This window comes from Macaca fascicularis, chromosome 6 (assembly GCF_037993035.2).
Source record: "Macaca fascicularis isolate 582-1 chromosome 6, T2T-MFA8v1.1".
Lineage (NCBI taxonomy): Eukaryota > Metazoa > Chordata > Mammalia > Primates > Cercopithecidae > Macaca > Macaca fascicularis.
Genome location: NC_088380.1, coordinates 163,735,970 through 163,759,559, shown reverse-complemented (window position 1 = coordinate 163,759,559; position 23,590 = coordinate 163,735,970). Strand labels below are relative to the sequence as shown.

General features: G+C 42.7%; 1 protein-coding gene across 1 annotated transcript in view; it reads left to right on the top strand.

Annotated features, from left to right (window-relative positions):
• The first annotated feature begins 1,088 nt into the window (after window positions 1–1,088).
• Window positions 1,089–23,590, top strand: part of TIMD4 (T cell immunoglobulin and mucin domain containing 4) — a 44,100-nt gene continuing 21,598 nt past the window's right edge. The window contains exons 1-5 of the mRNA XM_005558379.4: window positions 1,089–1,174; window positions 10,240–10,581; window positions 13,179–13,433; window positions 15,202–15,279; window positions 16,742–16,825. Coding sequence (XP_005558436.3) covers window positions 1,117–1,174; window positions 10,240–10,581; window positions 13,179–13,433; window positions 15,202–15,279; window positions 16,742–16,825 — 817 coding nt within the window. The 5' untranslated portion in view covers window positions 1,089–1,116. The remainder of the gene's footprint in view (window positions 1,175–10,239; window positions 10,582–13,178; window positions 13,434–15,201; window positions 15,280–16,741; window positions 16,826–23,590) is intronic.

Sequence of the window (23,590 nt, the reverse complement as noted above, 5' to 3'; positions counted from 1 at the left end):
TAGTTTATCCAGAGATTAAATCCTCCAGTTTCCTGGGGATAGAATGAGGAAAGGATCCCTTGGTTCTGTGGGCATTCAGTGGGAAGATTCACTCTGAATTCCCCTTATTTTCATCCCTTCCCATGTTAGTCTGGCTTCTCTGGGTCTAGAACCTCACCTGATATTTAGATTTTTCACTGATACCTTCAGTAGAAGCAATGTTGAATGTTTGAGGTTTGTTGGCTGGTTACAATCAATTGAGGATTTTTAAAAATCTAGAATATTTGTGCATTCTTATATTTTCTCTCTGGTACTAATTAGGAGCTAGCCACAGGTAGGCTTGGTCATATGGACACAGTACCCAAAGGGTCACAGGTCGAAGGACAGTGTAGTGATTAACCACAATCTTTGGAATCAGGAAGTTCTGGGCTTCAGTGTCTTCCTAAAACTTAAAAAAAATAAATAAATTTTTTATTAAACATTTTTAAAAATAAAATATTAAGATGAGGTTTCACGATGTTGATCAGGCTGGTCTCAAACTTCTGGCCTCAAGCAATCCTCCCATCTTGGCCTCCTTAAGTGCTAGGATTACAGATGTGCACCACTGTGCCTGTCCTCAATTTTCTTTCTCCATTATTAGGGCAAGGAGGCCAGGGGACAGGGTGAGGGAGAACCTAGAATGGGAATGGAGGTAACTTTCGGTCTAACTGTGCTTTGGCCCCACGAGGAATCTACATGTAACACTTGCCAGTGTGGAGAGTCAATTGCATTTTGTGACAGGCTGTACAGCAGTTGGGACATCTGTGGCACGTGCACAGGTTATACAGGCATATTTGCACCAGCACATGCACGGATGCTTGTGCACATATAGGAAATCCACTATACACATGGACAAAGAAGCACAAGTATGTCCACGCCATCCCTCCACACACACACTAGTCACCAGGAGAAAAGGGCTCAGCACATTTCATCATGCATCGCCAACTGGGGGAAGCCATGTAGGACAGGAGAAAGGGAAGATTATGAGGCAAAAAGAGAAATGAAACTAAAGAGTCCCACCCTGTCAGCATTAACTGGGATATAAGAGGTTGGGCTTTGGATAGATAGACAGACTCCAGGGTCCGGTCAACCATCAAAATGTCCAAAGAACCTCTCATTCTCTGGCTGGTGATGGAGTTTTGGTGGCTTTATCTGAGTAAGTGTTCTGAAACCTTCTATGTAGAAGTTATTGGAGGACTTGCTATTGTGTGATGGATTTCCATGCACTGGTTTGGGCCTCAGTAAAGCGGAAGCTCACTTCATTTCTGCATCCCTCCCCTCTCCCTACCAGGCTTCCTTCTGTGGAGGGTCTCTGTCCTGCCTTGTTATGCAGAGGTTTATATCCAGAGACTGGTCTGGGGGTTTTAGGCTGGGGTAATTTGGGCTTGTATTAGAAATGGCAACTGAAGAAGAGACACTGAAATAAGTGGTTAGATAAATTGGGGAAAAGAGATTTCCTCTATGGGTGTTATTCATATAATCAATAAGCCAGGAGAATTTGTTCTGGTGAGAGCTGTGATAATTCTTACCATTCCCTCTGTTTTTAGAAGTGTTTGTTTGCTTTCGTTTTGTTTTGCTGGAGTGAGGCTTTATGGTAAGGTTTCTTTTCTGCACGTTGTTTTTGGGTTTTGGATGATACAAATGTACACACTCAGTTTTGGCCAGTGAAGTTCTTTGCATCCTGGTGGTATAGGGCCACGTGTTCTGGCCTGCACTGCAGCTGCGTCTTGGGCACTAACTGTTGACACTGGGAATATGTCTAAATTGCTCTGGCTCTCCCATATTTGAAATGAGAGACCTGGCTTTTTAAATGACCAGTTGTCACAATCTATGCTTCTAGGACAAGATAGTATTGAACGGCCCTTGCAGTTTTACAAAAGTCCATGTTTTTCTTTTTTTAAATGGATACATAATAACTATACATGTTTATGGGCTACATGTGTGTTACTTTGATATATACATACAATGTACAATGATCAAATCAGGGTAATTGGGATATTCGTTTCTTGAAACACTTAAATTTCTTTGTGCTGAGAACATTTCAAATGTTCTCTTCCAGTTATTTTGAAATACACGAGAAATTATTAATAACGATAGGCACTCCACTATGCTATCAAACACTAGGACTTATTCCTTCTATTTAATTGTATTTTTTCCCTTTTTCCACATGTTCTAACTGTATTTTTGTACCCATTAACCTGCCTTTCTTCATACCCCTTCTCCCCTATCCTTTGTAGACTCCAGTGACTATCATTCTATTCTCCACTTCCATGAGATCAACTTTTTTAGCTCTCATGTATGAGTGGGAACATGCAATATTTATCTTTCTGTGCCTAGCTTATTTCACTTAATATTAATAAACTCTCTTTCCATTCATGTTGTTGCAAAAGACAGAATTTCATTCCTTTTTTGTGGCTGAATATTCTACTGTGTTTATATACCACATTTTCTTTCTTTCTTTTTTTTTTCTTTCTTTTTTTGAGTCTGAGTCTTGCTCTGTTGCCAGGCTGGAGTGCACTGGCGCGATCTCAGCTTTATGTCAACCTCCACCTCCCAGGTTCAAGCATCTCCTGCCTCAGCCTCCCGAGTAGCTGAGACTACAGATGCCAGCCACCATGGCTGGCTAATTTTTGTATTTTTAGTAAAGACGGGGTTTCACCATATTGGTCAGGCTGGTCTTGAACTCCTGACCTCAGGCGATCACCCGCCTTGGCCTCCCAAAGTGCTGGGATTACAGGCATGAGTAACTGCACCCAGCCGTATACCACATTTTCTTTATCTACTGATGGACACTTAGGTCGATTCTTTATCTTGGCTATCGTGAATAGTGCTATAATAGACATGGGAGTGCAAATATCTCTTTAATTGATTCCCTTTCTTTGGGATATATCCCCAGTAGTGGGATTATTGGATCATATGGTAGTTCTATTTTTGGTATTTTAAGGAATCACCATACTGTTTCCCATAATGGCTGTAGTAATTTACAGTCCCACCAACAGTGTACGACAGTTCCTCTTTCTTTGTGTCCTCACCAGCAATGGTTGCTTTTTGTCTTTTTGATAGTAGCCATTTTATGAAGTGTTATCTCATTGTGGTTTGGATTTGCATTTCCCCAGTGATTAGCGATGTGAAACACTTTTTCTTCTACGTTTTGACTCTTTGTATGTGCAGAAACCTTTCCAACATGGTGCATGAGAAAACACCCACATTTTAAGGAAAACAAACGTATTTCCTCATGTCTAAACACTTATTATACTATTGTCTCTGCCTTTTTTTCCTCCACAGTGCCATGCATCCTCAGGTCCCTACCTAAGTCAGGCTTTTCCTGGCTACCCTGTAGCTTCTGGACTAGTTTAGGTGTTTCTGCTGTGAGTTCTCATCCTCCTTGGAGTTCCCGCATCTGCAAACTTGTCACTGTATAGCAAATGCTCACTCACTTGCCTCTCTTCCCAGGTACTCTGCAGGCCCCATGAGCGGAGGCCAGGTCTGCTTTGTGGCTTGTTATATTCCAGCACCTAGTTACACGCCTGATACATTATAGACACTGAAGAAGCAATCTACAGGCCGGGTGTGGTGGCTCATGCCTATAATCCTGGCATTTTGGGAGGCTGAGGTGGGTGGATCACCTGAGGTCAGGAATTTGTGACTAGCCTGGCCAACATGGTGAAACCCTGTCTCTACTAAAAATACAAAAATTAACCGGGTGTGTTGACATGTGCCTGTAATCCCAGCTACTCGGGAGGCTGAGGCAGGAGAATCGCTTGAATTTGAGAGGCAGGGGTTGCAGTGAGCCGAGATCGCACCACTGCACTCCAGCCTGGGTGACAGAGTGAGACTCTATCTCAAAAAGAAAAAAAAAAAAAAAGGAAGAAAAAAACAATCTACAGAATGAAAGCAGTCCCTGTCACTTTCACTCTTTTATTTTGGGTTTGTTATGGGTTTGTTTGGATGTAAGAAAACTACCATTCGCCTTTTCATCAATTTTTTTTTTTTTTTTTTTTTTTTTTTTTTTACTGTCTTTGTCTTATCCTGGAAACTTGAGGTTTGGAGGGTTTTGTTAGGTTGAAAGTTGCAGGGGTCTATGTCTACATGTCCTGCTACTGGCAGGATACTGGTTGAGGGAGATTTTCTAATCCTGCTTGAAGGAGGCAGCACCTGGTGAGCTGGTTTTTTTTTTTTTTTTTTTTTTTTTTTTTTTTTTTTTTTGAGACGGAGTCTCACGCTGTTGCCCAGGCTGGAGTGCAGTGGCGCGATCTCGGCTCACTGCAAGCTCCGCCTCCCGGGTTCCCGCCATTCTCCTGCCTCAGCCTCCTGAGTAGCTGGGACTACAGGCGCCCACCACCGCGCCCGGCTAATTTTTTGTATTTTTAGTAGAGACGGGGTTTCACTGTGGTCTCGATCTCCTGACCTTGTGATCCGCCCGCCTCGGCCTCCCAAAGTGCTGGGATTACAGGCTTGAGCCACCGCGCCCGGCTGGTTTTTTTTTTTTAATTTTGTTTTTTCATATGTGCCTTTTCTTTTTTCTTTTGTTTTTCAAAATTTATTTATTTATTTATTTATTTTTTTGAGACAGAGTCTCACTCCAGTGCCCAAGTTGGAGTGCAGTGGTGCAATCTTGGCTCATGGCAACTTCTGCCTCCCAGGCTCAAGCAATTCTCCTGCCTCAGCCTCCTAAGTAGCTGGGATTACAGGCACCTGCCACCACACCCAGTTAATTTTTTGTATTTTTTTTAGTAGAGACAGGATTTCACCATATTTGGCCAGACTGGTCTTGAACTCCTGAACTCAAGTGATCCACCTGTATCAGCCTCCCAAAGTGCTGGGATTTCAGGTGTGAGCTACCACACTGGGCCTATATGTGCCTTTTCTAAGATAACCAACTTAAAACAGAGTGACTGCTCAGAATCACCAAGGATTGGAGCTGGATGTACTCTTAAAAGATGCCCTTCACTCTGTAGATGGTGATTTTGAGACAGACTGGGGAAGGGCCAGCGTTGTTTAAGCTCACCAGCTAAGGAAGGAACCAAGCTGGCATAAAGACCTAACCACCATTCCAGGTAGCTCCACAGAAGTGAAACTGATTTGATATCAACAATTGCTTTACTCAGGGATACTTTTATAACAGACAGGAACCATTTTTTTGTCTTATTTCTACATTCTAATGTCCTTGGTTACACATATTAATACTTTGTTAATTTCACATGGCATTTGATACTCCTCTTTATGTGGACTTCAGAACTATTTCTGAGGTGAGTATTATCCCCTTTGCCTTGCGATAATAATGAGGTCAGGATTATCGTGGCTTTCCTCCAACAACACAAAAGCAGTAACTGGCAGAATGGGGTTTACAATGTGAGCTTAATGGCTGTTTTTCCTGCCATACTCAGTGTCTGCTTCCTTTTCTTATGTGAATTTTTAATAAGATGAGTAACACAGAAATACTCCTGGTGAAAAAATTAAAATGTTATAAAGCCGAATGCCCTTTGGACTGCTATCCCCAATTCCAATCCCTTTTCTCTGATCCTGGGGGTAATTGACACACTGAGTTTGGTGTCTATCCCACCAGACACTTTTCTGTGCATTTACTTTCAAATGTCTGAGCCCACAAAAACAAAGAAATTGGTTTATTTATTTATTTTATAAGAAGGGTTTTATATTTTATGTCTTGTTTTGAAATTTGCCCTCTTCATCATTAAATAGCTTGGAGTCTTCATGCCAATTCATGTAGGTCTATCTCTAATGCTATTAATCTACATAGAATTCCATGGAATAAATATGCCCCAGTTTAGCCATTCCCCATATATACATTGTCCATTTCATTCACATATACATGGAGGCTGCAATAAACATTTGCAAATAAGCATCTTTGTCAACATGTGTTTTTCTAGGGTGGATAACAAACGTGAAATTGCTAAGGCATACTAGGACTCATGTATAGTGAATACTTAACAGAAACCATCAAATTTCCTCACAGTGTGGCTGTACCAATTTATACCCCCATTTCACTCTGGTTTGTCTCAGGAGGCTAAGTCCTTTCCTAAGTCCCTTCCCACAAGTGTCTTGGAACCCTGTTTACTCACACCTTGACCAATATTCAATATTATCAATGTTCTAAGTTTTTGCCAGTCTAATGGGCAAAATTTATTGGCTGCTCCTATTTCCTTATCTATGAATTGTCTATTATGTCCTCTGCTAGTTTCTCTATTGGATCTTTTCTTTTTTCTTTCTTTCTTTTTCTCTTTTTTTCTTTTTTCTTTTTTTTTTTTTTTTTTTTTTTTGAGATGGAGTCTTGCCCTGTTCCCCAGGCTGGAGTGAAATGGCGTGATCTCGGCTCACTGCAACCTCTGCCTCCCGGGTCCAAACGATTCTCCTGCCTCAGCCTCCTGAGTAGCTGGGATTACAGGTGCCCACCACCACACCCAGCTAATTTTTGTATTTTTAGTAGAGACGGGGTTTCACTATGTTGGCTAGGTTGGTCTTGAACTCCTGACTTCATGATCTGCCCACCTCTGCCTCCCAAAGTGCTGGGATTACAGGCGTGAGCCACCGCGCCCAGCCACATCTTTTCTTATTATCAATTAGGATGCCTCCTTTTATACTAAGGTACTTGGGAAAATAAAATGTTGACTCTCCAGTGGAATACTTCTTATACATGTTTTATTAGTTTACCAAATATTTATAGGAACAAGATCATCTATTTTTTCTTTTTACTTTCTTGAATTTGAGGCAGTCTTGCTTTGTGGCCCAGGCTGGAGTCCAGTGATACGATCATAGCTCACTGCAGCCTCAAACTCGCGGGTTCAAGCCATCCTCCTGCCTCAGCCTCTTGAGTAGCTGGGACTGTAGGCATGTGTCACCACACTTCGCTAAGTTCATATTTTAGTAGTTATTAATTTTAGGTGCATGTGTTCTATGTTGTTAACACAGCTGAGGGTGATGACAATGAACTTCTTATTTTTCTCCTGGATTCATGGGAGGCAAAACGGACTTCCCACTGCATTGACTTTTTTATTTTTACATTTTTTTTTTTTAAGACAGAGTCTCGCTCTGTCACCTAGACTAGAGTGCAATGGTGCAATCTCACCTCACTGCAACCTCTGCCTCCTGAGTTCCAGCGATTCTCCTGCCTCAGCCTCCCGAGTAGCTGGGTTTACAGGCACCCACCATCATATCCAGCTAATTTTTATATTTTTGTAGATATGGGGTTTCACCATGTTGGCCAGGCCAGTCTTGAACTCCTGACCTCAGGTGATCTGCCAGACTCTGCCTCCTAAAGTGCTGGGATTACGGGCATGAGCCACTGTGCCCAGCCTCCCACTTCAGTTATAATCTGTGAAACATTTCCACTGTGCAAAGTGAAGAGACTAAATTCGGGGAAGGCTGCAGGCTGGTCTGAACTGGGAATGATCTTTTATCACAAGAAAAACCGGAGGTTGCAGAGAGCCGAGATTGCACCACTATGCTTCAGCCTAGGTGACAGAATGAGACTGTCTTAAAAAAAAAAAAAAAAAGCCAGCTGTGAAAAACCCCAGAAGCACATGGTCTTGCTTACCATATGGGTGACTCTTAGGGCTCAGGGCCACCTTCTCCTAGAGAGAGGAATCCCTGGATGTTACTGCCAGCAGAGTCAGGGAGGAGCACAGCACTGCTGGCCGGCCGTGCCTTCTGTAACTTAGCCAACTAAGTCAGCAAAGTTCGTGAATGGAGAATCTCACAGGAAGGTGCCTCAGAGAAAACAATGAGCAGGGACCCAGGTACCCAAGGGGCAGCAGGGTGTGGTCTCAACAATCTGAGATCTACAGGCTGCCTGGCTTTCACTTCAATCGCATTTTAGGGGAAGGAAATGGTTTAGAATAATCTCTGATGCACAATTAAACCAACGGGCTTAACATTTTTTTTTTTTTTTTTTTTTTTTGAGACGGAGTCTCGCTCTGTCGCCCAGGCTGGAGTGCAGTGGCCGGATCTCAGCTAACTGCAAGCTCCGCCTCCCAGGTTCACGCCATTCTCCTGCCTCAGCCTCCCGAGCAGCTGGGACTACAGGCGCCCGCCACCTCGCCCAGCTAGTTTTTTTGTATTTTTTAGTAGAGACAGGGTTTCACCGTGTTAGCCAGGATGGTCTCGATCTCCTGACGTCGTGATCCGCCCACCTCGGCCTCCCAAAGTGCTGGGATTACAGGCTTGAGCCACCGCGCCCGACAGGGCTTAACATTTTTAACAGTGAAAATGTTTTGCAGATTATCAGAGGTGAAAGTAATCTTAGAGGAGCTTGTCTAGTGGTTCTCAAACACTGGATGAGTAGTCAACTACATCAGAGTGGCCTGGAGAACTTGATTCAAGTACATATGCACCAGCCTTCGCCTCAGGGATTCAGGCTCAGGTTTGGGCAATAAACTATGTATTTTTTAACAAGCTCCCTAGGTCATGCTAATGAGTAGCAGTGGTTAGGACACAATCATGCTTCATTTTAGAAAGGGAGAAACATTCCATCTCAAATAGCTGATGCAGTAAAACCCTCCAGAATTTTTTTTTATGGCACAGCTGCCATTTTAGATAATTCCTGTGGTTCCTTCTAGCTCTAAAATTAACAAAAAAATACATGATGCAAAGTGAAATAAGCAAGGCATAGAAAGACAAATGCAAGATCTCACTTATGTGCAGAATCTAAAAAAGTTAATCCCATAGATACAATAGAAAGGTGGTTACCAGAGGCTGGGGGGTGGGTGAGTGGGTGATAGGGAAAAGGAAGATATTGATTAAAAGGTACACAGTTTCAGTTAGACTGAAGGACTAAGTTTTAGTGATCTATTGCACTGCATGGTGACCACAGTAATTAATGTGTTGTATATTTCAAAACTGCTAATAGATTTTTAATGTTCTTGCCACAAAAATTTGTTAAGTTGGTAAGGTGATGGATATGTTAATTAGCTTGATTGAATCTTTCTACGATGTATATGTATATTAGAACATCACATTGTACCCTATAAATATACACAATTATTGGCTGGATGCTGTGGCTCACGCCTGTAATCCCAGCACTTTGGGAGGCCAAGGCGGGTGGATCATGAGGTCAGGAGATCGAGACCATCCTGACTAACACGGTGAAACCCCGTCTCTACTAAAAATCAAAAAATCAGCTGGGCGTGGTGGCGGGCACCTGTAGTCTCAGCTACTCGGGAGGCTGAGGCAGGAGAACAGTGTGAACCCGGGAGGCGGAGCTTGCAGTGAGCTGAGATTGTGCCACTGCACTCCAGCCTGGGTGACAGAGCGAGACTCTATCTCAAAAAAAAAAAAGAAAATATATATATATATATATAGAGAGAGAGAGAGACACACACACACACACACACACGCATACACAATTATTATTTGTCCATTAAAAATAAATAAATAGTCCATGAACTCCACCTAACTTCATATTATCTAACAGCAAACAAATAGTCCAAAGCAAGTAATTTCCAATTCTAGTTATTTCCACTGAAAGGAGAGAAGGAAATGGAATACAGTTTTACAGCCTATCTTTTTCTCATAGCACTCTCTGGATTAGGAGACCCATTTGAAGCTTTTAAGTCTGATGTCCACAATATCTACTTGTGGAAAACAGCCCACCTGATTATATGAATAAGTGAAATTGAGTTACAAGGTCAGGATTTTTCATGTGAGAGTTTACTGGTTAGTGAATGGAACTCAAATTGGAGTATTTAAATTAGCAAAAAGGTCTTGCCATGGTTAGAGATTGAAGTGGTCACCTGGCACCACTTGGGGGATAGAATCATGTGGAGTTAGGAGCACAGGAGAACAGCAAGACACATCAAAACTTATGCTAAAGAACCACATAAGCCGGGCAACATGGGAAACCCTGTCTGTACAAAAAACACAAAAATTAGCCAGGAATGCTGCCATGCACCTGTGGTCCCAGCTACTCAGAAGGCTGAGGTGGGAGGATGGATTGAGTCTGGGAGGTCGAGGCTGTAGTAAGCCATGATTGCACCACTGCACTCCAGCCTGGGTGACGAAGCAAGATCCTGTATCACAAAAAAACAAAAAAAACAAAAACAAAAAAAAAACAAAAAAAAAGAAAGAAAAAGAGAAAAAGAAAAGAAAAGAAACATAGACTATAGGTCTCTTCATCTTCCCGGAAGCATCTATTAGCACAAAAACTGTGTAGTATATTTGAGAGATTTCAGTACTGCACGACCTAATTTTCACATGTTTCCTTTGCAGCACCAGTCACTTCAGAGACTGTTGTGACAGAAGTTTTGGGTCACCGGGTGACTTTGCCCTGTCTGTACTCTTCCTGGTCTCAGAACAGCAACAGCATGTGCTGGGGGAAAGACAAGTGCCCCTACTCTGGTTGCAAGGAGGCGCTCATCCGCACTGATGGAACGAGGGTGACCTCAAGAAAGTCAGCAAAATATAGACTTCCGGGGACTATCCAGAGAGGCAATGTCTCCTTGACCATCTTGAACCCCAGGGAAGGTGACAGCGGTGTGTACTGCTGCCGCATAGAGGTGCCTGGCTGGTTCAACGATGTAAAGATAAACGTGCGCCTGAATCTGCAGAGAGGTAAGCACATGAAGGGCCTCATGTCTGCGGAAGGAGAGATTCAGTGGTTAATGGATAATGGGATCAGTGGCTGGTGGTGAAGAGGCTGGAGTTGCTTTCACGGTGAGTGGGAAGATTGAATTTGAAATAAGGTGCCGTGGCATGAAGTAGGCAAGTAAACACAAAAGCCGCCACAGAAATGAGTGGAAGGTGGAAAGGGAACTAGTGAATTACCGGGTCAATTTGAAGAGGCAGCTGCTACGTATCTAGGGGATTACCACCTTGCAGATATTTGGGTCCAGTGTTTTCAGATCTATCAATTTTTATGTGAACTCTGTTGAATTTTGCATGTTGCCAGATTTTAAAATAATAAAAAAACTGCATGAACTAAGTAAAATGTATTCAGGGGTCATCTTCAAGCAGTAAACCAACAGCGTGCCACTTCTGGCTGGGGGGGAAAGGGCATGAGATTTGGACACAGAGCAGTTTTCAGGAGCTCTTTCTTCTGTTACTATCAGTTGCTTTGGATGAAATTTGGAATATGGTGGGACTTCAAAAATTTGAGCTGCATTGAGCCTATGGCTGAAAAATGCTAACAATAATTACCTTTAGTGCTTGTCCGAAATGGAGCTTCGCAAAGTGAGCTCTGTATTCCACCTGCGTCAGTGTCACCTGGAGGATCCTTGGGCTCTATTCCTAACTGGATGGGCACCTTGGAAGACAGGAGTCTAGACATCTATATTCTTTTTTTTTTTTTGAGACAGAGTTTTGCTCTTGTCACCCAGGCTGGAGTGCAGTGGCACGATTTCAGCTCACTGCAAACTCTACTTCCTGGTTCAAGCGATTCTCCTGCCTCAGCCTCCTGAGTAGCTGGGATTACAGGCACCTGGCACCACACCCAGCTAATTTTGTATTTTTAGTAGAGATGAGGTTTCACCATGTTGGTCAGGCTGGTCTCGAACTCCTGACCTCAAGTGATCCACCTCCTCGGCCTCCCAAAGTGCTGGGATTACAAGTGTGAGCCACCATGCCCGGCCTATATTCTTAAGTTTTCAGGTGACTCTAACGCACTCTAAAATTTGAGACCAACTGATGTAGATGCTTCTAATTTAAGAACTTACATACATATTATTATGTCTTTCTCTTAAGGCAACATTGTGAGATAAAAGGTATTCCAATTTTGCAGAAGAGAGAAATGAGGTTTATTGAAGTTAGATGACTCCTACTCAAGTCTTCTCTTTTCAAGTTGGGTATAACCAGCTATTATTTTATAAAATACTTGACCTTAATATATTATGAGGTCATTTCCAAGTTCACTTGGAACAAATGGTGTCTTTCTGGTCCATTAGAGTCATGGAAATTTGGCATATTCTAGGGAGGATGAGATTTGTAGCATAAACGGTGGCTAATGAAGCTCAAATCAGATGTTTAGGGAGTGAGTGGTGTCAGTTTGAATGCATCTTTACTGCCTGAAAGAGACTATGTTCTCACTCTAGATTGCACACTTTGAGCTCACTTTTGATGAACTCGTTTACACATTCATGCAATGTTTTTGGAGCACCTACTATATGCAAGACACTGTGATAGTTATCGGATTTGTAGCATAGAACAAAAGAAATGTCAGATTTTCCCTCATGGTGCTTAAAGTTTAATGGGATAAATAGACTTTAAACAATAGCAATGAAATAAATGTGCAGTTATGAAATGCAATAAAGGCTGTGGAGGTAAACTATGAGAGCATGTAATAAAAAAGCCTAATAATTATTGGAGAATCTACATGGCCTCCTTGCAGAAGTAACCTTTTAGCTGAGACATGAGAGTGAAGTAGGAGTCAGCCTCGTGAAGAATAAGAATAGGAAGCAGCAGGTACAAAGGTTCGTGCAGCGGGAAAGTTGCTGATGTATTCAAAGAGCTAAAGAAACACCAGTTGGGTGGGAAAAAGTGATAGCAGGGGGTGGAGATATGAGATTGGAAAGAAAGGCAAGATGGGGTCAAATGGAGGCTTGCAGCTTGCAGGCCAAGGTGCAGGACTGGGTTCTTTACCTTAAGGGCAAGGAGGACCCAGTAAAAGATTTAGGCAGGGGATGGACATAATTACATTTGACTTTTTTTTTTTTTGAGATGGATTGTTACTCTGTTGCCCAGGCTGGAGTGCAGTGGCACTATCTCAGCTCACTGCAACCTCTGCCTCCTGGGTTCAAGTGATTCTCCTGCCTCAGCCTCCTGAGTAGCTGGGATTACAGGTGCACGCCACCACGCCCAGCTAATTTTTGTATTTTCAGTAGAGACAGGATTTCACCATGTTGACTAGGCTGGTCTCAAACTCCTGACCTCAAGTGAGCTGCCTGCCTCGGACTCCCAAAGTGCTGGAATTACAGGTGTGAGCCACCACGCCTGGCCAACATTTTAAATTATTACTGTAGCCAATGTGTGAAGAACAGATTGGAAGGAACGGGTCAGGGTGGGGGCAGGAAACACAATTTTATTGGGGATTACAATGGTCCAGGCCAGTGGACCAGGTGAGGGCAACAGAAATGGATGGGTCCCAGATGTACTTGCATTATATTCTTTTTCCTCCATCTCCTCTTGGTGCCAGACATGTCTGTTGTTGGTTACAGCCTCGACAACCACACGCAGAACAAGAACAACGAGCCCCCCCACCACACCACACGTGACAACAACCAGAGCTGCACTTCCAACAACAGTCATGACCACACCAGATCTCACAACCGAAACACCACTTCAGACGACAACCACTGCCGTCTTCACAACAGCAAACACGTGCCCTTCACCAACCCCAAGCACCCTTCCAGAGGCAGCCACAGGTCTTCTGACTCCTGAGCCTTCTAAGGAAGGGCCCATCCTCACTGCAGGTACGCAGATGTATCTTGGGTTTCTTAGAACAGAGCTGTCTCACTGAATGAGGCAGCCCAGTGACTTGCTCTCTCTCAGTGTGTGTACATGCGTATATTAGTTTGCTAGGCCTATCAAACAAACACTGCAGACTGGGTGGTTTAAACAACAGAAATTTATTTTCCCACTGCTCTGGGTTCTACAAGTCCGGGGTCAAGGTGTCATCAGGGTTGGTTTCTTCTAAGTCCTCTCTCCTTGGCTTGCAGGTGGCTGTCTTCCTTCTGTCTGTCCTTCTGTGTCCTAATCTCTTGTAAGAATACCAGTCGTATTGGTTTAGGGTCCATTTTTATGACCTCATTTTACCTTAACTATCTCTTTGAAGGCGCTATCTCACTATACATTTGCATCCGAGGTACTGAGGGTTAGCACTTCAACATATGAATTTTGAGGGGACACAATTTACTCCTTAACAGTAGGCGTGTGTGTGTGTGTGTGTGTGTGCATGTGTGTAAGGAGGCGTTTTCACCAAACTGTTCCTTTTCTTTTTTCATGGTTTCTCTTTTCTTCTGCCTTTTCCTTTGTGTTTTTGAAAAGTCAGCATTTTGGGTTCTCCAGTTGACCTCTAAGGAGTCTTGCAAGAGACGTTTATTGAAGAACCAGGAAAGGTCACTCCTGGTCAGACTCCAGTTCCATTCTTTCAGGGGTTAAGTCGCTGCCTGAGCATTAGATATTGGTTGAGGAAAGACCTCCAGACGCTTTAAAATATCCCCTGATGGTGAGCTAGTTCTAGCCTTGTTTCTTTTTTTTTTCCCCTGGAATTCTTGACCCTGCAACTTGTACCTCTCACTGAGTGACTTGCTCCATTGCTCAGGGGGGCTTGTCAGGGCTGTCACTGTGTGTCAGACTCTGATTCTTCAGTAAGAATTAGGAAAGCAATCATGAGATAGCTTAAAGGCTTTCTTAGACATTTCAGCTGCCTCAAGAAGTCTTGGATAATTCAAATAGCTTTACAAAATTGAATTGGCTAATTCTATTATACTCTGAATAGTCACCTAAAATCCATGAACCCTGAACCAATCAATTCTTGTATGTATTTTTTTATTCCTTTGGGCTTTAAAATAAATAACTACTGTAAAACACAACATTTGTAGTTTCTATTCCTTGATTCTAAAAATTACTTGCAATCCTTGAAGAAAACTTGAAATATATAAAGAAGCACCAAGACAGCCATAAAAATACCCTGGAACATGGTGATGCGAGCCTGTAATCCCAACTACTTGGGAGGTTGAGGCAGGAGGATCCTTTGAGCCCAAGAGGTCAATTCTAGCCCGGACAACATAGTGAGACTGTCTTTAAAAAATTAGATAAATTAGAAAAAAAAAAAAGTGGCCGGATGCAGGGGCTCATGCCTGTAACCCCAGCACTTTGGGAGACCAAGGCAGGTGGATCACTTAAGGTCAGGGGTTCAAACCATCCCAGTCAACATGGTGAAACCCCATCCCTTACTAAAAATACAAAATTAGCCAGGTGTGGTGGCGGGTATCTGTAATCCCAGCTACTCGGGAGGCTGAAGTAGGAGAATCGCTTGAATCTCAGAGGTGGAGACTGCAGTGAGCCAAGATTGTGCCACTGCACTCCAGCCTGGGTGACAGAGCAAGATTTTGTTTCAAAAAATTAATTAATTAATTAAAAAATTAAAAAAGATACTCTCAAATCCCACCACCCACCACAAACACAGTAACACTGTTATTTTTTAGCTGCCTTTTATCCAACCTTTTTCTCTTCCAGAATCAGAACCTGTCCTCCCCAGTGACTCCTGGAGTAGCGCCGAGTCTCCTGCAGACACTGTCCTGCTGACATCCAGAGGTGTGCAGACACTCACCCTTTCTGTCCTCCCTCACCCCTTGGACTGAGGAGTAGGAAATTACTAAAAGTCTTACTGAATCAGATGACTGACAACTTCTTTGGGTCTTTTGTGCCATAAAATCCCCCTGCGGCAAATTGGCCTCAGGGCAGCCTTTGTAGTTTGTTCCTTCTTGTGGCTAAGACAGACAGACAGAGAGAGAGAGAGAGAGAAAAGAAGGAGGAGGAGGAGGAAGAGGAGGAGGAGGAAGAGGAGGAGGAGAAAGAGGAGGAGGAGGAGAGGAGGAGGAGGAAGAGGAGGAGGAGGAAGAGGAGGAGGAGAAAGAGGAGGAGGAGGAGAGGAGGAGGAGGAAGAGGAGGAGGAGGAAGAGGAGGAGGAGGAAGAGGAGGAGGAGGAAGAGGAGGAGGAAGAGGAGGAGGAGGAAGAGGAGGAGGAGGAAGAGGAGGAGGAGGAAGAGGAGGAGGAAGAAGAGGAGGAGGAGGAGAGGAGGAGGAGGAGGGAGGGAAAAGGAAGGCCCTTCTTGATTGGTGCAGTTCTCCGCAGTAGCTCATGGTACATCTCTAGGATGTTTGCTTTTAGACTCTAGGCTAAGTAGCACTTAGATGTCTCATTCTAATTTCCCACATCTCTAGGATGTTTGCTTTTCGACTCTAGGCTAAGTAGCACTTAGATGTCTCATTCTAATTTCATGCACACAAATCTTCTTTGTTGAGACTGCTGAGGGGTTTACTCATTCAAAGCATTGGCTTTTTAGAGTGGAGGGAGAATCAGTCACTCTTTCATCATTTATCTTGTCATCTACCCATCAGAACTTCTTTAGGTAGTTACTGGGGCCTGGGACGGGGTATACCCTGAGATAAGACATGATTGGCATCCTTGGGGGTGCTAAAGAGGACCACTTGGGGTTGATTCCCCAGTTCTATTACTTTTTCCTGGGATCCCTGGCCTCAGTTTATTCCTAGGTTTGTTGTAGAGTTGTGTAACTTCATGCATGTAAGGACTTAGAAGAGTGCCTGGCACATTTGTAAGCACTCACATGGGAGGTGTTACCGTAATGGAGCTAATATTCTAGCAAAGGAAACCACACATCTGTAAGGTAAGTAAATCAGTGTTTGTCATAGTACAACACAGGGATATGATAGAGTGATTTCTGTGGGCGCTCTTGCTTCACTCTGCCTAAGTACAAATCCTGCCTTTTCCCTGCTTGTGTGATTTTAGCTAATCTACGTAATCTCTCTGGGTCTTAGCTTCCTCATTGGTAGAATGGGAATAACACCTATCCTGTGGCTCTTTCCAAGGATTAAATGGCAGAATCCATGTAGGTCACTTAGGACATTGTCTAGCACATCCTTTTTTTTTTTTTTTTTCAATGACAGAAGTCAGTATAGGGACAGTTGAGTACCAAAAGCAGGAAGACAAGCATTTACTTAAGTCTGTTTTCTGTTTTCCTTTGTTTTTCCAAAGAGTCCAAAGTTTGGGATCTCTCACCAACATCCCACGTGTCGATGTGGAAAACGAGTGATTCAATATCTTCTCCTCAGCCTGGAGGTAAGGGGGCTGTGATTTTTTATTTTATTTTATTTTACTTCATTAATTTCTCTTTCTTTCTTTGTTTCCTTTTTTTTTTTTTTTTTTTTTTTTTTTGTAGAGAGGAGGTCTCACCATGTTGCCAGGCTGGTCTCAAACCTCTTGGCCTCAAGTGATCCTCCTGCCTTGGCCTCCCAAAGTGCTAGAGCCACCTGCCTGGCCTGGGGCTGTGTCTTATGAGTGGCTTGTCTTTGGATGTGGAAACAATCTGTCATCTGTCTGGTTGTCTTGGGATTCAACTATTCTGGCTCCTTTGTGGCCACGTACCACATCCTCCTGCCACCTGGGGTGAAAGCAAAACATGCTGCAAGCATCAGTTCTGGCCTCTCCTCTCCTCCGCTCATCTCCGAAGCCCCTCTGTTGAAATCTTCTTTCTTCCTTAGCAACTGCGGACCTGACACCAGGAATGATAGTAGGAAAACCACCTATTCATTTTTCAAATTTTTATTTTAAATTACACAAATATCACACTAATGCATTTTTGTTAGGGGTGCATAAAAACAGATAGAAATAAAATTCTCTTTCACTCCTTGTCCTCAATCCCAGACGCCTGCCATGAGATAATAACTGTTATTAGTTGAAGATGACCATTCTAGGTCTTTCTTCCATTTCCTTATGTGTCTACATAGATATAGAAATGTATAGTTCAGTTTTGTGCATGTTTTTAAACAGTGTTATCATACTATATGCAGCATTCTGCATTTTGTTTTATTCACTTATTGTTATATATTGGTCCACTTTCTTCTTTAATCTATGTAGGTATGTATCATTATGTCAAATTGCTGTGTAGTATTTCATATTATGAGTACTCACAGTATTTATTTTCTATTGAGGGGCATTTAGATTGTTTCAATGTTTCCTTTTTATAAACAGTGCGGCAGTGAACATCCTAGGACATGCGTGCCTCCCTAACCATTCATGCAAGTGTTTCTGTAGTTAGGATGGGGATCAAAAAGTAAAAATTACTGGTTAAAAGAAATGTGCACCTTTAAATCTAATAGCTTGTAGAAAAATGTTCTCAGAAAAGGCTGTGCCAATTTATTTTTCCACCCACAGAGTATCTGCTTTCCCATATCCTCCCTACACTTGATATGACCATTTGTGTAACTTTTTCAATCTTATGAGAAGAAAATGTCATCTTGTTCTTTTTTTTTTTTTGAGACAGAGCCTCACTCTGTAGCCCAAGTTAGAGTGCAGTGGCACGATCTCCGCTCATTGCAACCTCCGCCTCCTGGGCTCAAGCGATTCTCGTGCCTCAGCCTCCCAAGTAGCTGGGACTACAGGTGCATGCCACCATGCCTGACTAATTTTTTGTATTTTAGTAGAGATGGGGTTTCACCACGTTGCCCTGGGTGGTCTTGAACTTCTAAGCTCAGGCGATCCACCTGCCTCGGCCTCCCAAAGTGCTGGGGTTACAGGCATGAGCCACCTTGCCCGGCCCATCTTGTTCATTTCTTATCCTGATTAATGGAGAGTTTGAGTTCCTTTCTATATTTCTATTAGCCAGGAAACAGGCATCCTTTAATTCTGTGAAGGAAACAATGTAACATCACTCTCAAAAGTTCAGAAGAGTTCAGGCATGGTGACTCACGCCTGTAATCCCAGCTCTTTGGGAGGCTGAGGCAGGCGGATCATGAGGTCAGGAGATCGAGACCATCCTATCTAACAGGGTGAAACCCCGTCTCCACTAAAAAAAAAAAAAAAAAAAAAAAAAAAAAAAAAAGCCGGACGTGATGGCGGGCACCTGTAGTCCCAGCTACTCTACGCGGGAGGCTGAGGCAGGAGAATGGCGTGAACCTGGGAGGCGGAGCTTGCAGTGAGCCGAGATAGCGCCACTACACACCAGCCTGGGTGACAGAGTGACACTCTGTCTAAAAAAAAAGAAAAAGCTCAGAAGACAGAATTGGAGGAAATAGACAAGAGTGAATGGAAGGGGACAGGTTTTGAAGTAAGACTGTAACTCAGGATGAAATGCCAGGGGGACCTGACATTAAGACGCTTTGGCCTGCACTAACTCATACAGTGGGAAAACAGAAAATCTGGACTAGGAGTTGATAATTTAAGGGAAATGGGGTGCCAAAGATCCAAACCCTCTTTGTTTATGGGATGGGGTAAGGATAGGGGACTATTTTCTGACAAAGAAAGAGAAGGCAGTGACTAGAAAGGTGATGGAAAGTAGGGAGAGCATTCTAACACCATCATCCTTTATTCCATTTAAATCTTGAACTATTTTACATTGAATTACAAGGGAACAAGAGGTCGTGTGATTTTTACCTTCCATAAGCTTCTTGATAGTTTTCATTTCTCTCCTCCTTGACCAAATGCCAGAAGAGAGAACCCTTGCTGCTGGCCTGAAGAGGAGGTTGGTGTGAGAAGGCCAGTCAGTCTCCATGGAACATTTAGTCATTAGGGATGAAAAGCAGGGTTTATTGAGCACGTATTATGTGCTAGGTCAGTGTCAAGTTGTCTTCCTGGGCCACTTCATTTAATCCCTCTTTAGCAAATGCTCATATTTTTGTTTTATCTAAATCTCCCAAGGCCACTCAGCTCTCAGGTGTCCGGTCCGGGATGTCTAGCTCTGATTCTACACTCTTTAGATATCATTTTATTTTATCTGGCTTTCTAATCTGAAATTAAAAGTCATATTCTTTTAACCACTATTCATTTATTTTAAATCACACAAACATTACACTCTTGCTTTTTTGTTAGGGGTATATAAAAACAGATAGAAATAAAATTCTTTCACTCCTTACTTCCTCTCTTCCCACTGTTCTTTTGGTAATGAAACATTCATAGTGATAATTGTGGTTAACATCCCCCGAGGACTTATCTATGCATTAGGTACTGTGATCAGCGTTTTTGCATTAATTTTCTTATTTGAATCTCACAACAACCTCCTAGGCAATTATAGATATTATCCTCATTTTATAGGTAAAGAAATGGAGGGTCAGATACTTTATTAGGGAAGCTAACACCTACCATTGTAGGTCTGCCATTGTTTTAACACCATACACGTTACATGTATTATCTCTTTTGATTGTCCACAAATTCCTAAGAAATGGGTACCAGTATCACCTCCATTTTAGAGCCCTTGAAGATTAAAAACTTGCCCAGTAAATGGCCGACCTGGATCTAACCCATGTCTTTTCAACTCTAAATCACTCTAGCACCATGCTGCTCTGCTTCCTCCTGGTCTCCCCTCTGGTGCCTCTTACAGAATAAGACTACATCTTCATTCACGTGAAAACCCTTTCAACCCACTTCAGAGGGCCTGCAGGCTTCTATGGGTTTTTCTTTCTCTGGCTAACAGTCTTCAATTCCCTCTCCATTTTTTCATGTAATTTTCGGATGGCAAAACTTCCGTGGTTGCGGGCTGATTTAAATCCTTAACGAGGGTCTTGTCAATCATTGTTCTCTAAAATTAGCATGACCCAGGGTAGCAATTTCTTGCCTCCACTTTAAGGCTGCCTAGAATGCAGCTCAGAGATGTAGAGTGACTTGTCTTAAGATCACACAGCTGAACAGCGGGAGAGCTGGGAGTCATACCCAGTTTTTAGAGATTTTAAACTGTGCCTATGGATTCCTGGATGGGGGATATCTGTAGATGAGCTTCTTGCGGGAAGGGCATGACCCTCCTGAAATTATATGCATAATTGTATGTATGTATGCACACATATTTTTTCTGGGGCAAAGTCCAGGACTTTCATTCAATTCTATAAATACTCTACAAAGCCCTAAATGGCTAGGAACTATAATTCAGTAAAAAATACAAGCACAAACAGACAAAACAACAGTAACAACTCACGTGAAAATATGACATAGGTCCCACTCCCCGCAAATCTGTTAGAGTAATACAAACTCACACCTCGATACCTAGGAACTCTGATCATACTTTTTTGCCTATGGGATTAATTTTATTTCTTTTTTTTTCTTTTTTTTTTTTTTTTTTTGAGGCAGAGTCTCACCTCTGTCACCCAGGCTGGAGTGCAGTGGCCATCCACTACCACCTCTGGCTAATTTGTGTGTGTGTGTATTTTTAGTAGAGATGGGGTTTCACCGTATTGACCAGACTATACATGAACTCCTGACCTTGTGATCCACCCACCTCGGCCTCCCAAAGTGCTGGGATTACAGGTGTGAGCCACTGCGCCCAGCTGGGATTCATTTTATTTCTTGCTTGGTAGCAGGAATGTGTGAAATGGCCCCCAGTTGCTCCCAAAAGGCCCCATCTCTACTGGGTAGGGACTCCGAAGCCAGGACATAAAAAGCCACACACCTATGCCATTTCCTAAATAAAATCAGGTGGCCTGGGATTAAGTTCCCTACTGATTGTATCTCAGGCTTATGTTCACTGCCTCTATAACATCTCAAATTCCTATCCTTTCTTTTTTGTACTTTCTTCTCATAGCCTGTTGGGTAGCATTAGGTGGGAGTTGAAAGAGTTGAGTCAGGGAGCCCAAAGGCTCCTGATTATATCCTACCTCTGCCATTTTGTGAGATTTTTGTTTTTCTTGTAGAATCTCAGGTGAGTTATTTCTTCTATCCTTTTCTGAATCTCAGTTTCCTCAAAATGTAAAATGGGGATAACAGTAGTGCTTATTGTGTAGGGCTGTTAAGTGACAATATGCATGAGAAAAATGCCTAGTACATAATTATTGGCTTGTAAATAATAGTCATTAGGAGGGACTTCTATTTTTTTCTTTTCTTTACATCTCTGCTGCTATTCCAGATCACAAACCTTCATTTTCAGGCAGTCCAGCAGGGTAACAAGAGGCCACCTCTGCCAGCTCCCAACTGACTGGCTGTTCCTGATAAGTACATAGATACTTTTTGGTTTTACGATTTTTTTAACTACTAATCACACTAGGGAAACAGCTGAGGAGTAACAAAATCACAAACCCTGAGAAGTTACAAAAGCTTTTACAATCTCATAGTTGTAATTCTCAGTATTAGAACAGATCTGAGATTCTGAAAGCTTTTCACTGAGCTCTGTTTAGATGGTTCTGTAGAACTCTCAATTACTGGTTTTATTCCTGTGGGTGAACATCTTTAATTTTCAACTGCCTCTCAGTTGTTTTGTTCTCACATTGCTCAATCTATTGAGGCTCCAGTCTATAATTTAGGCTTGAGAATCAAGTTACAGCTGAAAAAGAGCTGCGGTCCAGTTTGCCATCCAAATGCTTCCAGGTTTGTGTTATTTATTTTACAGAGCAACTCCATGTACATACCTTCTAGCTCAATGCTCTCCTCCAATTTTTAGGTGGCTGGTCTGCAGATATCAACCAAAGAAGACCTACTTAGTGTGGCAAATTCTAACATCCACTCTCTGGATGCCAGATATAGGGCTCAGAGATGTAGAATGATTTACCCAAGGTCACACAGCTAGACAGAGGGAGAACTGGGACTCACACTCACATTTCAGGGATTTTAAACTTGTGTCTACGAACTTCTGGGGGATGTGGAGGGTGGGGGGCGGGGCGGAAGTCTTGTCTGTGGAATACTAGGAAACTAAGAAGATGGGAAATTGAGACCTAGAGAAGGCCAAGGAATTGAGAGAAGCCTTGTAGTGAGTTAGGAAGAGAGCTAAGGCAAGAGGCCAGTGGTCCTGATCCCGTATAGAACTGGTCTTTGCTCCCAGACTGGCAGTTACTGTTTCTCAGCAGAGCTTTCTTGAAGGCAGGGTTCCTTACTTACTCCTAAAATATGAGGTTTCACTTTTTCTTGTGCCCCAAATGAATCATTATATCTATAATCAGCAGGAAGTCAAAACTGTAGGGCAAATTCAAATTGAAAGCACCAAAAAACACATGAGGACTTTGCTGTCAATATTCAAATTGGGAAAAATGAAGATTGCTCTGACAATAACAACATTTTTCTTTCCTTGTGATACTTAACAGTAGTTATTTCTTGGTTCCGGGGACAAGAATATGGGGGAGTGGGTTAGGGATGAGTTGAGAAACAGTTTTTTCTATTACTATATATTTTTATTTTGCAAAGCCAGTCAAAGCTTCGAGGTCCAAAACAAGCTGGCCTTTCCATGGAAGCATGTTCAGAGGGAAATGTGGTTGGACATGGAATTTTAAATCTGTACCGTGTAACTCTGGCATTTGGTTTGGATATATGACAATAGGTAATATATTTGCCTGCTACTTCATGTGGCATAGGGCATGTAAAAATGAGTAAGTCATGGCCTTCGTCTTTAAAGTGATCACACTTCAGTGGGATGGACAGGCTTGTGCATAACAAACCATCCTTTAGTGAGCTCTGCTTTGAGATAGAGGTAAGAAAAGGTTCACTGGGGCCCAAGATGGAAGAGGTGAAAATGAAAATGAGGGCCAGGGTCGGGGCTGATTTTACTCATTGACCTTTGAATTGGTTCTTTAAGGAGAAAATGCTATTAAGGAGGGAAGAGCCAACAGGATGGAAGAACAGCATGAGCAAAGACAGGCAAATGTAATACAAGCATGATGTCTTTGGTGATTATTTAACAGTCTGGTTTAATCCAAAAATAGGGATGGGAAGCTGGTAATGGTCTAGGTTCTTGAGGGACTTGTATGATCGACTAAAGAATTTATCTTTTATTTCAGAGTCATGAGGAATTGTTCACGTTTTTTGAGTAGGGAGTGACATTTTCAGTTGTTTTAGGAAAAATTGCTCTGGCAAGGATATGGAAGATGGATTAGATGGGAGCAAGGCTGGAGGCTCCTACAATACTTCAGGTGAAGC